A 16,246-nucleotide genomic window follows, 5' to 3' on the forward strand; every position below is an offset into this window, starting at 1 on the left:
TCTCTTATTTTCTTATAATAAACTATGACGGACAGAATCACCATTAAATTCATCATTAAAACCAAAAATTATTCAGACAGTCTGATTTGATGTTCATATTTATTTTTAATGAACATTATTAAATTATGGATGGAAGATATAATTACAGATAAAATTAGAGCAGATTATATAAAATACAAATTTTTAATAATAGATTAATAACAGTTTTTTTCTACTGTTCCAGGTGAGTAGAGATGTTTAAGTAATAATAATTTACTCCTGTTATGTAAACACAGGTCGCCACCCCACACTTGTTAATGGATCCCACCTGTGCTCTGGGAGGTTAGAGATACTTCATAATCAGACGTGGATGTCAGTGTGTGACGCTGCCTTTGACCAGCAGGATGCAGAGGTTGTGTGTAGAGAGCTGGACTGTGGGGCTCCTGTACAGGTGCTGGGAGCAGCTGCTTTTGGCAAAGGAGACACTCAGATGTGGACACAAGTGATAAAGTGCAGAGGAAATGAATCACACATTCGACGCTGTCCATTGTCAACCTCAGCTAAAACAAACTGCTCCCATGATAATGACATAGGACTGATATGCTCTGGTAAATCATTTAACCTCATTGTAAAGAATACAGTTCCAATTGTTAAATACAAAAACCCATTTGTTTAATCAATAGCACAAACTGAGATCTCTGACTATATTAAACAGAGATTAGAACTAGTGAATTACTCTGATTATCTCTGTTGTCATGGTTTTATGTATTTGTGTATTTTATTGGTTTTAAGAACTGTGTTGTCTGTGCAGGTTACACAGATCTCAGGCTGGTAAATGGTTCAGACTCTTGTTCTGGAAGAGTGGAGCTTCAGTTCATCAATGAGTGGGGCACAGTGTGTGATGCATGCTGGGATATGAGAGCTGCCAGTGTCCTCTGTAGACAGCTGAATTGTGGGATTGCTGTGTCTGTTGTGGGATCAGACTGGTTTGGAGAGGGAAGTGGTGAAATCTGGGCTGATGTGTTTGATTGTGACGGGAATGAAACAAAACTCTCAGAATGTTCCATCTCTTCATGGAGTCGAGCTGAATGTTCTCATAGACGAGATGTTGGAGTCATCTGCTCTAGTGAGAAGATTTTATTGAAATAACAATAATTAAATGCAAACATTAGCTTGTAATCAGTTTTTCCACCTTTGCAGTTTTGTTGCTAGCAACTTTCTTTTTTTCTGAAACACCTAGCAACAAATTTAGCCATTTTTAAAATCTATTTGGCAATTTTTGAAAAGCGACTCAGGCAATTAAAAATGACATGCATTTTCCCTCTGAAGAAACTACTGAACAGCACATCAGTCTGGAGAGAGCTGTCTAGCAGTACACACATCATATGGGAATTAAGTTGCTATTTGCAGCTGTTCAGTAATAATTGTTCATTCATAATGCACCTTGTTATTGGTTTGTTCTTATAATTGTTAATCAGTTACACTATAATAAAATAATTAAAATAAAGGTGCTTCACGATGCCCATTGAACAACTAAATGCCATAAACAAGCAACATCAGTCTGGACCTTCCTATTTCACGAAAAGTTCTTTGTGGTGAAACACATTATCAAAGGAATTAAGTTTCTGGTTCTTTAAAGAACATTAACTGAATTGTTCTTTTATGAAAAATGGTTCTTCTTGTTATTAGCTTGTTCCTATAATTTTTAATCAGTTAGGTCAAATAAATAAATAAAAAATCTCTAAAGAACTAAAATCGTACAGGTAATTTTCTACCAGGATGTTGTCTGTTAACGTACATAAGCTATATCCCTAAAATAACAAAATCCCTAAAAATAGCAATAATGAGCATAATTTAAAAATAAATGTAAGACACCCGTCAAAAAATCAATACAGAATATATCCTCATGTGAACACAGTACACTCTGACTGTCACACTACACGGTATAAGAAGCACGCTGGAGGCAAGACTAAATGCAAACAGTCTTTAATAAACAAACACTGGCATAATCCACAACAGAGGTTTGAGCAAAAACACGTATACAACAAGTACACTCAGTTATTGTTTAGAATGTGTAGTTTTACCAGCAAATAAGAAAACGAATAAAATGTAATTGTTCAAAAAATGTGTAATTATTTAACAAATCATTGTTGATTGAAAAGTAAAAAAATATATGACCATAAAAATATGTTGAATTTGTATTACCTTTTACAAATAAAAAATATTACTTTTATAAACATATTGCAAATCCTGTTTTTCACTGAGATGGACAGTTAATTTGAGTAATCTCACTGCTTGCTCTACAATCACACAGTTTTGCATCATGGTTATGCCATTTTAGCAACTCATCAACCTGCATTAGCAACTTCTTCTGAAAATTTGTTGGAAACACTGCTTGCAATTTCTTAATAAAATGTCATATCTTCTCAGATTCCTCTCTGGCTGTTCATGATGGTCTGGTGCGGTTGTCTGGAGAGAGACAGTGTGAGGGGGAGGTGGAAGTTTTCATCCATCAGGTCTGGAGGAGAGTTCTGCTGGACTCCTGGAGTCTCACTGAATCCTCTGTGGTCTGCAGACAGCTGGGCTGTGGCTCTGTGCTGAACTTCTACGGCTCCTCTTCATCCAGTCCTGAACACAGTCATGAGTGTGTGACGGGCTTCCAGTGCTCTGGGAGTGAAGCTCATCTGGGGAACTGCAGCTCTCCACAAACTCTCAACTGCAGCTCCACACAACAGCTGTCAATCACCTGCCTTGGTGAGAACAACAACATCTGGGCAGATTCTTCAGTTGTTACTGATCAATAATGTGTTTTTCTTTCTCTGAATATCAGGTCGTGGGTCCATCAGGCTGGTGGGTTCTGGGGGAGACTGTGCAGGGAGGCTGGAGGTTTTTCACAGCGGCTCATGGGGGACAGTGTGTGATGACTCCTGGGATATTAAAGATGCCCATGTGGTGTGCAGACAGCTGCAGTGTGGAGTGGCCCTCAGTAACCAGCAGGTACCAGCCTGGTTTGGTCCTGGTTCTGGACCCATATGGCTGGATGAGGTGGAGTGTGAGGGGAATGAGACGTCCCTGTGGAGCTGCTCTTCTTCAGGCTGGGGAAAACATGACTGTCAACACAAGGAGGATGTAGGAGTCGTGTGCTCAGGTAAACAAAAAACAAAACAAAACAAAACAAAACAAAAAAACAATTTCAGTAATGTTTGTGACTGATAATTACCAATATCCAGTGTACTTACATTATATAAATAGTAACTATATATAGCGACAGCATGGTTGGGAACTGAGAACCAGTTTTTACCATCCTAATTTAATTTTATTATCTGGATGTTCATAAGACAAAGTGTGGATAAAGATACACATTATGCATTTGATTAGCATTACTAAATATATATTAATGAATTAATTGCTGTTTTTTTTAAATTGTATTGTATTTTATTTTTTTTAAACTGCATTAATTACTGTGTTAATTGAAAATTTGTATAAAATGTATTTTTAATAATTGTTTTAGATTTCATAAAGTAAAAAAATAAATAAAATGTGTGCATATTGTTTAGTATTCTGAAATACCCTCAAAATACTAAATATTAAAGAAAAACATTACTGAAATTAAATATAATTGTATGACTTTAGGCGGGGCTAAGAGCATTTGAGAGCCCTGGTGCTTTTTTCTTCCACTGTTGTCGCTCTGAAGATCCTTCCGGAGCTTCTCCTGGGACTTGATACCGGTGAGTGGCGCAGATGTCACTCATTATCATTATATCCACCGGCCTTTTGGTGCTCCCACGGCTTTTACATTTTTTGTTACGTAAAATGTTTAATAAAAAATATAGTTATACGATAATGAAATCTGGTCCGTTTTGATCGTGAACATTGTTGTGTTTATTTCATTTTATTTTTTTTTTTACCAATTTATTACTGAAATGAACTCGCCATTTGCCAGTGCAATACCATTTCTTTTTTAAAATTCCAAATATTTCTAATAAGAAAATTGGTAAATGTTTGATTTTCATCCTTTTCCATCTAGAGTTTAAAGAGATCAGGTTAACTGAGGGCTGTGAAGGGAATGTGGAGGTTTTCTACAATGGATCCTGGGGTAATGTGTGTTGCAACCAGATGGACAGAGACGCAGCGAGTCTGATCTGTCAAGAGCTGAACTGTGGAAGATCTGCCAGTGAACCCAGTGATTCAGAGGGACTGAAGTCCCATAATTGGCTGGATTATTTTAAGTGTCAACGACATGATTCCACTATATGGCAGTGTCCATCTTCACCCTGGGGACAGATTGAGTGTGATAATGAAGTGGCCAAAATCACCTGCTCAGGTAAGATGATGTTTTACTGATTTAAGATGGTTTAAAATTGTAACATTTTGTTTGTTTATTTTTTTTTTGCCCTTAATATTTTTTTTTTATTCTATTCATACATGAATTTTAACATGCTTTAATTTCAGATGATCAGACACAAGAGTCTCCTGGGAGTCTTCTGACATGTTCTACCTCACCATCTCCTCACCAGAGACAGTGTTCAAGTATGTTTATTAATGTATGCATGTATATTTGTAAGTGTAAGTGCAAGTGTGTGTGGTATAATAATAAATAAATAAATAAATAAATATATATATATATACACACACACAGTGGGTACGGAAAGTATTCGGACCCCCTTAAATTTTTCACTCTTTGTTATATTGCAGCCATTTGCTAAAATCATTTAAATTCATTTTTTTCCCTCATTAATGTACACACAGCACCCCATATTGACAGAAAAACACAGAATTGTTGACATTTTTGCAGATTTATTAAAAAAGAAAAACTGAAATATCACATGGTCCTAAGTATTCAGACCCTTTGCTCAGTATTTAGTAGAAGCACCCTTTTGATCTAATACAGCCATGAGTCTTTTTGAGAAAGATGCAACAAGTTTTTCACACCTGGATTTGGGGATCCTCTGCCATTCCTCCGTGCAGATCCTCTCCAGTTCTGTCAGGTTGGATGGTAAACGTTGGTGGACAGCCATTTTTAGGTCTCTCCAGAGATGCTCAATTGGGTTTAAGTCAGGGCTCTGGCTGGGCCATTCAAGAACAGTCACGGAGTTGTTGTTGTTATTTTAGCTGTGTGCTTAGGGTCATTGTCTTGTTGGAAGGTAAACCTTCGGCCCAGTCTGAGGTCCTGAGCACTCTGGAGAAGGTTTTCATCCAGGATATCCCTGTACTTGGCCGCATTCATCTTTCCCTCGATTGCAACCAGTCGTCCTGTCCCTGCAGCTGAAAAACACCCCCACAGCATGATGCTGCCACCACCATGGTTCACTGTTGGGACTGTATTGGACAGGTGATGAGCAGTGCCTGGTTTTCTCCACACATACCGCTTAGAATTAAGGCCAAAAAGTTCTATCTTGGTCTCATCAGACCAGAGAATCTTATTTCTCACCATCTTGGAGTCGTTCAGGTGTTTTTTAGCAAACTCCATGCAGGCTTTCATGTGTCTTGCACTGAGGAGAGGCTTCCGTCAGGCCACTCTGCCATAAAGCCCTGACTGGTGGAGGGCTGCAGTGATGGTTGACTTTCTACAACTTTCTCCCATCTCCGACTGCATCTCTGGAGCTCAGCCACAGTGATCTTTGGGTTCTTCTTTACCTCTCTCACCAAGGCTTGTTTTAAGGGGGTCTGAATCTCAGAGTACTGGTTAATGTGTTTGTTTTAGATCATGTTCCTCTCAGACTGAGTGGAGAGAAGGGCCGGTGCTCTGGGAGGCTGGAGGTGTATCATAACGCTGTGTGGGGCTCAGTCTGTGATGATCAGTGGGACATCAGCGATGCTCAGGTGGTCTGCAGGCAGCTGGGTTGTGGAGCAGCACTGAGGGCTGATGGGAATTCAGTCTTTGGTGCTGGTGAAGGTGTTGTGTGGATGAACAGAGTCGAGTGCAGAGGGAATGAGATTCACCTGTGGGACTGTCCTCTCTCCTGAAAAAACACACTGACTGACTGCTCCCACAAAGAGCACGCTGGACTCACCTGTGCAGGTCACAGCAAACACTGAGAAATTTTATTTTTCATTTTTAAAATCTTTTTATATATTCAAGACAATCATGATTTTTCATGCATTTGTCTGTTTTGACAGATTTGCCAGATTTGTCAGTGTCCACTACTCCTGCCACAACAACATCAGCTTCTCCTCCAGTGCACTCAACATCAGTCTCTCCTCCACAAACTCCTTCAGCAGTGTCTCCTCAGTCCTCCGTCCCCCCAGTGCTTGTGATTGTACTGGTAGTTGTGCTCTTACTGCTCTTAGTGCCACTGCTTATACTGATTCAGCAGAACAGAGTGATGAGGAGAGGTAGGAGAGATCCAGAGACTGTCATATTGTGTCTTATTCAGTGTGTGATCAGTCATGTGTTGTGAACTGACAGCAGGTTTGTCTGTCTACACTCACAGCTCTCTCTAAGAGGAGACACAGGATGACGACTGAGGCCGTTTATGAGGAGATTCAGCACAGACACAATCACTTCACTCAGAGGGGTGAGACATGAGCCATCAATCTCATTTAATACCATTAATAAGAGAGTCTGTCAGACAGTTGATGTTCATCTATTATTAGTCCAGTTAAACCTCCTGCTTCAAACCACAGAATTCCTGACAGAAAACCACAGAGCTGCAGGTGCATGTTTATGTGTGTGTGTGTGTGTGTGTTTTGTCATTGTGGGTGTGTGTCTCTTCCTGTGACCAGCCTGTGGTCCCCACAATGTCTGATTAAAAATAGTAAATGATGTTTATCTGAAAGTGTAACGATGCAAACATGTTTTCTGTGAGGGCTAGGTTTAGGGTGTTTGGATAGACAATATCGTTTGGTCAGTATAAAAAATATAAAAGTGTATGGAAAGTGCCCACAATTTACAAAAACAAACATGTGTGTGTGTGTCAGTGAGTGTCTCTTCCTGTGAGTATTTTTAGATTGTCATAAGGAGGTGTTCATATATTTTTAAGTGTAGGTGCAGGTGTGTGTGTGTGTGTGTGTGTGTGTGTGTTCTGGAAGGCAGTGAGGAATGGGTTCATGTGAGGATAGATTGTGTGTGTTTACTAACAGGCCCAACAAAAAGGGATTTCTGCCTATAATGCTTTTAAATGTGAATAATTAATATTTGTGCTGTGTTGTCTCCTTTATGATTCAAAGGAAATGAGGATTCAGTCTGTTTGTAATGATGAACATGTTTCTGTCTGTTCTGCTCTCCTTTAACAGGGAGTCTCATCTCTGAAGAACTGCATTCTGGGTATGAAGATGCTGATGAGCTTCTCTCAGGTTAGAGAGATGAAGTACATATTTATTCCACATTCCACTCAAATCCTTTTTAATGAATTCACCTAAATAAATAAATAAATAAACATGTTACTACTGAAAAACTGCTGTTAACTTATATATTAACAGTCTGTTCTCCTTTTTTAGCAGAAGAGTTCAAGACTGCATATTATGATGATGTCACCAATGGCAGTGGCCTAAAAGGTCAGTGACCTTTTTAATTGATCACATGATTCATTACCAAATGTTTAATAAAATTCTCAGTCTCATGATCTGCAGCAACAACATATTTTGGCTTTTGTATCCAAACATATTCTGTGTTGATGCAGAAGAGATGGTGAAGGAAATCACACCGGGATACTATGATGATGTCATCACTGATGGACTGAAACCAGATCGTGAGACAGGTGTCACTCTGTTATTCTACAACAGCATATAATATACTTTTAAAATAAAATATTACAGTATTACAGTATATTGAAGATAGATATTTTTTAAATTTGTTCTGAATGTAATGAATGTGTGTGTCTGTGATGAATGTGTGAATTTGTAGAAGACACACCTGAGAGCTATGATGATGTCATGACGAGCGGACAGAACTCTGATATCAAAAAAGGTGTTTTACTTTTTTATCAGTTAAAAAATGATATTCATTTAAAATCAAGATTGTTACAGATAATATTTTAAATTACTGTTTTAATGGGTTTATTGGCTCATATTTAATTTTGAATCATATTTTCATGTGTAGTGAACACACCAGAGAATTATGATGATGTCATCATTAATAAACTGAGCTCTCAAGGTGTAACAGGTGAGATACACAGAACTACATTTTTTTTATTAGCCTTTCCATGTTTACATGAGTATCAGACATTTGTTCTGTGTGTTACTTAAGGGAAAAAGGATCCTTCAAATGAAATAAAGTGTTTTATAAACTGATCTGACATGTTTTTATGTCATTCTTGATCAGAGGGAGTTCAGGAGGAGTATGATGATGTGACGAGTGTCAGTGAAGATGTGAGAAACCTGTTGGGTAAGTTACTATAACCCTTTTGTTCTCATTATATTAACGTTTCTATTTATCTTTTAATATTTTTTATATTATAAAAATAATAGTAAAATAAAAAAAATAAAAAAAGACTTAATATTTATCCAATTACAGCATTTGACATGATTTAAGATTTTGTTTTTAATAACAGATTATGATGATGTGGAGGAGGAGTCAAACAAAGAATTTGGCTCAGTGATCACAACCACTGCCTCATTTCAACAAATTTGAACAAAGTGATATTGTTATTGTTTTGTCAAATCTCAGGTTTTTATATATTTCCCCATTTTTGTGTGTATTAAAACTGTTATGCCTTTATGAAATGATTTTGTTGTAAATTGTTTTTTGACCTTGTTAATAGCAATAAAAATATCCAGCAGACCTGGAACAGAATTTATTGTGTGTATTTCAACCCCAGTCAGTCCGTGTTTGGCCGCAAGACCTCCAGCACTACCACACTGAGCATTAGGTGCCCCACAGGGCTGTGTCCTCAGCCTGCTGCTCTTCACGCTGCTGACACACGACTGCACTGCCAAGTTCAGCTCCAACCACATCATCAAGTTTTCTTATGACATGACTGTGGTAGGTCTCATCAGCAACAACGATGAAACACACTACAGAGAGGAAGTAGCTCAGCTGGCTAAATGGTGTGGCGCTAACAACCTGTCCCTCGATGTTGGTAAGACAAAAGAGGTTGTGATGGACTTCAGAAGAAACTCTGTTGACCACCCCCCACTGATCATAGACAGCTCAGCTGTGGAGAGAGTCAGCAGCACTAAATTCCTGGGGGTGCACATTACAGAGGATCTTACCTGGATCACCAACGTCACGTCGCTCAACAAGAAGGGCCAACAGCGCCTCCACTTTCACCGCCAGCTGAAAAGGGTAAGTCTCCCTCCACCCATTCTCACCACTTTCTACAGGGGCACCATTGAGAGTGTGCTGACCAGCTGCATCACTGTCTGGTACGGGAACTGCAGTGCTGCTGACCGCAAGGCCCTACAGCGAACAGTGAACACAGCTGCAAAGATCATTTGCAATCTCCCCTCCATCCTAGACATTTTCCTTGCACGATGCTCCAGCAAATTACTCCAGCATCGTGAAGGACCCCACCCATCCCTCCCACAATCTCTTCCAGCTCCTGCCATCAGGTAGAAGGTACCGGAGTATCAAAGCTCGCTCTGTCAGATTTCTCAACAGCTTCTTCACCCAGGCTGTGAGAGTCCTTAACTCCAATCTGCCGGTCCCCCTCTGAAACCATGAAAACCTCAGCCTCCTCCCCCCAACCCTTTAAAACTGCAGAAAATCTTTCAATTGCAATTCTTAGTGTGTTACACACAGGTGAGTGGGCTATACAAACCACCTGTAGTAACACACTTACGTACATTAGACACTTTCTATAAACACTTGCGGTTACAAAGACTCAATCGGATTATATATATATTTATTGTGCACTGCACTATGTGCTGCTTCCCCCAAAATCTCTCTTCTGCACAATTTCATGTACAAATGTCTCTTTTGTAAAACGTCATGTACAGTACTTATGTAAAGTTTTTGTTGTCTCAGTTTTGTATGTGTAGTCAACTATTTATTATAGTTATAGTATTTATAGTGTATGTATAGTCAAATGGTTAACCATTGTATAAGTCTGTAACTGCTTTTATTATTTGTGTACTGTTGTATGTTTATATTATGCTTAACTAGTATGTAGCACCGTGGTCATGCGAGACACGACATCTCGTTCTACTATATGCCCACACATGTAGCAGAATGACAATAAAGCTCGACTTGACTTGACTTGACTTGTTATATTATCTTATATGATCAGGTGTGTTTTTAACCAATAAATAAATATGCATATTGCGGGGCATTTACTTTTATATGGCTTTACATTTACATTTATCAGGCTTTAGAAGTGTTGAGTTATATAAGGAATATTTATTCTCTATACACTACGTGTAATAATTTAATATGACTTAATAATGCTTAACAACAGAACATTTGAACCCCAGTGCAGCTAATGTCATCCATCAATATAAAACAAGCGCAGTTGCCTGTTGTGTGTCACGTCAAGTTAGTTATAAAAAAAAGTTATTCAAAGCTGCACACAACTTTATAAGAACTGCTTCATTTTGTTATCTCTATGTTAAACACTCACTGGCCACTTAAATTGTCCGTTAAGACTAATATTGTATCAAATGGGCAACACGTAAGTCCAAAAGACCGCAAGCGCACATGAAGTGTGCCATGTGGCTGGGTTTAGTTCTTCATGGTTGATCTACAGCATGTGAACAAGTATTAAATGTAACTGTCCCTGGAGAACGGAGAGGTCTGGTAACCTTATTTAAAGACTGTTTTATAAAACTGAATGACAATACCAGAAATATCACTATTTACAACATATTACAACATTCTGTCTGTGTTTTAGAATATATAATAGCAGGAGACAAAAAGTAAAATGAATGTGCTGTGAAATGAGCTCTACATTAAATAAATTACATTTTAGCTGTAATGTATAACATCCTAACATCCTCTAGAAATGTCCTTTTCATGTCAGAAAAAGTTCACCAGCAAGAAGCTCCCTCAAGTGGTGACACAAGGACAAGACTCTTGTCTACTCCCCTTTACAATAAGAAGTGTTTTGCTGCCATCTGCTGGACGAATTACACATTACAGTGTTAAATACACATCTACAGCTACAAGTGTCTTTGATATAATGCCAAATTAATATCTTTGGAACAAAAGCAAGTGTTCATTTACAAATATTATCTGAATAGCCCTGAATAGTTGTACACAATCATTCCAGTTCATTTTATAATGTATTAATGTACTGTTTATTGTGCTCTTGATTAGATCAGAGCAGAGCAGTGACCTAAAATTTTGTACAGTTGTCCCCCCCCAAAAAAAACTTTAAAATGTTCAGTTTATTATAATTTATATATTTATAGTAAATGTCAACTATTTGTGTGTGAAATAAAGTTTCAGTAAGTGAGCAGTCAGTCATCAGTGCTTGTATCTGCTGTGTTCAGGTTCAGGCTTTGATGCTGAATATAAGCTGCAGTGTTTCTGTATCAATCTGCTTTAAGTTTAGTGTGACTTTATCTCCACACTGACTTATGACTGACACGAGTCTGTCCTCAGTGAAGTGTCTCTTCACGCTGGAGGAGGAGTCCCGCTCATCAGCGCTGACACTTTATTGATATATATGGAGAAAATAAAAATGCTGCTTTCTGATTTGTCACTGATTGTGTTTGATGATTTCCTCTGTTGTGTCTAATAAGGTAACAGTGAGTGTCATTGGCAGCTGTGAGTCTCTCTCTCTCTTTAGGGGGCTGACAGGAGCCAGTTTCTTCAGTGTGTTTGAGGGAGCAGACGAGAAACTTGTGCTGACAGAGTCAAACAGACGGTGTGACAAACAGAAGAAGATGGAGGGATGCCTGACACTTGTTTTGCTTTCCTCTATAATCACTATAACCACATCTGGTAAGTACACAAATAGGCAGTATATTTTAGATGCAAAATTATATGTTTAAATGAGCAGTTTATTTGTGATGGCCTTATACCACTGTAAAGCAAATAGAGGCCCGTGTAAAATCTAGAAAACAATTCTAAAAAATCTAGACACTAGATAATTACTTATGAATTAAATTGTATGAATGATTTAAATTTTTCCAGCCATTTAACAATGAGAAGATTATTTATAATAATGTCTTTCCATATTCTGCTGATTATTTATACTCTACTACTACCCTTTCTCTCTCTTTCATGTACAGATTTTGAGACTGTTAGGTTGGTTGGTGGTAACAGTCCCTGCAGTGGTAGAGTGGAGGTTTATCATAATGGTCAGTGCACTCAAAAAAATGATTCTTTAAACCTACTTAATTCAATTATGGACAGTGGTTCCACACAACCAAATAGTTTTTGATGAACATGAATGGAATTTTTTGAATCTATGCAAACTCTTTGTGTTGTGACAACACAGCTGAATGAGGAAGAATTTATGTGAAATAGTAATGTCCAACCAACTCAATTTATTCACTTCCCTGTAACTTAAACCGGTGAAGTTTAGTGAACATGTTTTGGTTTATTAAAAACTGGCTAAATATGTTTCACTTTATCAACATAAGGAAGTTTGTTTCAGACAACTCATTTAAATTATGGACAGCGGTTCCATCCAATTGGTTCTAGTTACTTTAACTAAATGATTTCAAGTTAAAGTTACTCCCTTCAACGAAGCATTTTTTGTGTGATTATTTTGCAATGAATCACAAAAGACAAGATGTCACAAATTATCAAGTGTATTTGTTAAACAAGAGCAACAATTACAGTTACAACCACATTACAAAATTACAGAAATATTAAACTACTGTCATTTTCTAATTGGCATATAAAGGTAACCAATCAAACCTTAATCCAGGAACAGGAACTGGCTCCAGAAATAACTTCTGCAGTACTCCAAATGTGTACCTGATTTCAGGAGTTCAAGTTTAGTCCATATATCAGTCCCAGCAACATGTTTTTTCATAGGGTTTACTGCTAAGGTCCTGAAGAACTTTATCTTCCAACACTCCAACATCTGCTGTGCTGTCTTCAATGTCTGCACCTTCAAATCGTATGACACAGATTCCCATGATTCCTCTGGATCACCTCCTGAGTGCTGCCAACGTCTGTATCCTAGAGAGGATATTTAAAAGAATGGAGTACTCAAATTCTTGCGTATTAAATTTACCTTAGCATTTATCATCCTTGAAAATACCAATAAATAAATAAATTAATCAATAAAACAACTTACCATATACTCCATAATAACACCGCTAGTGTCTTCATTTGGGTACTTCAACGTCATTAGTCTAAAGATGCAGACAACAACAAAATTCATGAGATTTAGCCTTTACATTTTTTACAAAAAAAAAAAAAAAAAAAAAAAAAAAAAACACATTTGAAAAATGTCATTATTATTCTGTCTGATCATTTCCTTACGGGAAATACAGGCAAGCAGTTCAGATGGAATTCTAACTAACATTACAGTGGAAAATCAAACTATAACAGTACTGGACCAGATCAGCACAGAAAGTCACTGTCCTGCAGAGTTTAGCAATATTCCCAATTAAAGGGATAGTTCACCCAAAAATGAAAATTCTGTCATTAATTACTCACCCTCATGTCGTTCCAAACCCACAAGACCTTTATTCATCTTCGGAACACATATAAAGATATTTTTGATGAAATCTGAGAGCTTTCTGACCCGGCATAGACAGTAATGCAACTGAAATGCTCCCAGACCCAGAAACGTAGTAAGGACACCAGTAAAACAGTGTAAAAATCAGTGGTTCAACCATAATTTTACAAAGCAGTGAGAATACTTTTTGTGTGCAAAGAAAACAAAAATATTGACTTTATTCAACAATTCTTCTCTAAATTGCGTCTTCTGCCATTATCGAGAGTACCTCTTTGCATAACGCATGCGTGTGATTCTGCTGACGTAGAACATGCATGCGCTGGGCCTTGTTTGCTTGCAGAGGAAAGCAATGTGCATGCATCGTGATACTCTCCATAATGGCAAAATACATGATTTGGAGGAGAAGAATTGTTGAATAAAGTAGTTATTTTGTTTTCTTTACCCATAAAAAGTATTCTTGTAGCTTTGTAAAATTATGGTTGAACCACTGATGTCACATGGATATTATATCAAAGTCCTTACTACGTTTCGGGGCTTGGGAATATTTCAGTTGTGTTGATGTCTATGCAGGGTCAGAAAGCTCTCTGATTTTATCAAAAATATCTTAATTTGTATTTTGAAGATGAACAAAGGTCTTACAGGTTTGCTAATCAAAGTTTTACTAAAAGTTCCAGGCAGGGGTGTTGGAGCTAAACTCCACAGAACACTGGCTCTCCAAGAGCAGGTTTGACACACCTGCCTTGCTTTAGAATGTATTGTTTTTGGGAAGATAATGTATTCGCAATATCTGTCAGTTTACAGTAATACCATATATTTTATATTTACTATATTAATAATCCAATTCTTATTATATCTGTCTTTTTTGTTAATGCCTATGACCATAACCCTAAAACTCAGTGGCTGGTGAAACAATGTTTTAAAGGGGTCATCTGATCCAAAACTCACTTTTACATGTTGTTTGAACATATATGCATGTTGGCAGAATGTGTACACAACCACCCTATGATGATAAAAATCCACCCAGTGGTATTTTTTCATCATTATAAGTAATATGCCCTTTTTCAAATCAGGTCATTCTCAGCTTCTAGTTGGTGTGACGTCACACCGATCAAGGCCGCTCCCACAATAGTTGATTTACATGAACGTCTTATCTTAGACCTGCCCTAAATGAGCCGAGTGAGAGCTGAGAACAGTCTGACCACCATTATTGTATTTAAAGGAACATGCAACAGAATGGCCCACTCTGAAAAGGGCTGATTTTGATATGGTAAAATGGGTGTTTTTTACACTACCACTGAGAAATTTTAACAAAAGTATGCTATGGACTTCTCATTAAGACTCTAAAGAATCATACCAACAGCATCTGATGACCCCTTTAACATGATTACAAAAGTTTTTGTTGAGTGTAGCTGTTCTTACCTGTGTAGTGGGGACCAAGAGGGTTTAATGCTTTGTCCAAGGACTCTTCTTTGGTTTGCAATCATCTTCATAAGTTTTGCAGTGTGGATCCACCCATTGGCAAAGACAGTTGACACTAATGGACCTATGGTTATTCTGCCTGTCTCATATTCTGCACAAATCTGTAAACACATGAAGTACAATTTGTTACAAGAGCACCCATATATAGTTTAACAGCAAAGACAAATTCAGTGATCAAAAAATTTGTGTGATTATTGTTATGTATATTATTCCAAAAGGGTGGACATGATCTGGAGCATATTTAAAGTCATAAAATGACTGTAAAAAGCATGATTTATAGTTCAGGCACAGCTTTTCACAAAAACATTGAGTTTATAAGATGATAAACATCACATTTCTGCCTTCAAACCATTTTTAAGAAAAGGAATGAGTCAAAAGTACCCATTAAATACACACACACACACAAACATATACATATACATATGAAGAGTTCATTTGCAAAAACAAATAAATCCGTTTTTATTAATATTTATCAATATTTAATATTCATAAACATGTTTTTTTTATTGTGTGTGCTGTTTTTTTTGTTTGTTTGTTTGTTTGTTTTTTTTGTGTTTTATTGTGTTAGTTAGCTGTATTTTTGAGCTATTAATATTCATTCAAAATAAACCAACCACAGTTTGATTGATATTACTTGGAATGCAGAATAATTATTTAAAAAAAAAAAGCTGGCTAGCTTTTTTTTTCTAGCTCCGACGCCATGATACACCTCCTTCGCGCCGTCTTCATAAAATGCGTTGGAAACGTCATATCCGTTTTTTTGAACGGCGAAATTAAACCGTTTACGTTAGTTTAACGATTGATAATCAAGTAAAATGGAAACTTAAACAGTTTAAATTAATATAGCATAATACAATAGTGTTTTGGTGGAAAAAGAAATATGCTTGTGTTGTTTTAACAATAAATACCTGGGTAAAATGAACAGTGGCACAAAACCATTTTTTTGAGTGTGGGGAACAGTGTGTCATTGGAACTGGGGTAAGCCTGATGCTAAAGTGGTGTGTAGAGAGATGGGTTGTGGAGATGCTGTAGAGGCTTTGCGTGATGCTCACTTTGGACAAGGATCAGGAACAATTTGGATGAGAGATGTGGCCTGTAGAGGATCAGAGTCAACACTGAAGAACTGTAGGTCAAGTGGATGGGGTGTTAATTATAACTGTAATCATAAGTATGATGCTGGTGTCAAATGTTCAGGTGAGCTGCTCCATACATCACCCTGTTAATGTATCACTGATCAAACTTTCCACCATTAACATCAAATACACAAT

At 37.4% G+C, this 16,246-nt stretch overlaps 1 protein-coding gene across 1 annotated transcript in view; it reads left to right on the plus strand.

The window, feature by feature from the left end:
• The first annotated feature begins 296 nt into the window (after positions 1-296).
• LOC127160741 (scavenger receptor cysteine-rich type 1 protein M130-like) overlaps positions 297-16,246 on the plus strand; it is a 35,425-nt gene continuing 19,475 nt past the window's right edge. Inside the window, exons 1-12 of the mRNA XM_051103398.1 lie at positions 297-321; positions 791-1,105; positions 2,410-2,733; positions 2,810-3,127; positions 4,007-4,303; positions 6,414-6,497; positions 7,216-7,275; positions 7,420-7,476; positions 7,602-7,679; positions 7,826-7,888; positions 8,021-8,083; positions 8,243-8,305. Coding sequence (XP_050959355.1) covers positions 297-321; positions 791-1,105; positions 2,410-2,733; positions 2,810-3,127; positions 4,007-4,303; positions 6,414-6,497; positions 7,216-7,275; positions 7,420-7,476; positions 7,602-7,679; positions 7,826-7,888; positions 8,021-8,083; positions 8,243-8,305 — 1,747 coding nt within the window. The remainder of the gene's footprint in view (positions 322-790; positions 1,106-2,409; positions 2,734-2,809; positions 3,128-4,006; positions 4,304-6,413; positions 6,498-7,215; positions 7,276-7,419; positions 7,477-7,601; positions 7,680-7,825; positions 7,889-8,020; positions 8,084-8,242; positions 8,306-16,246) is intronic.

This window comes from Labeo rohita, unplaced genomic scaffold, assembly GCF_022985175.1.
Source record: "Labeo rohita strain BAU-BD-2019 unplaced genomic scaffold, IGBB_LRoh.1.0 scaffold_448, whole genome shotgun sequence".
Lineage (NCBI taxonomy): Eukaryota > Metazoa > Chordata > Actinopteri > Cypriniformes > Cyprinidae > Labeo > Labeo rohita.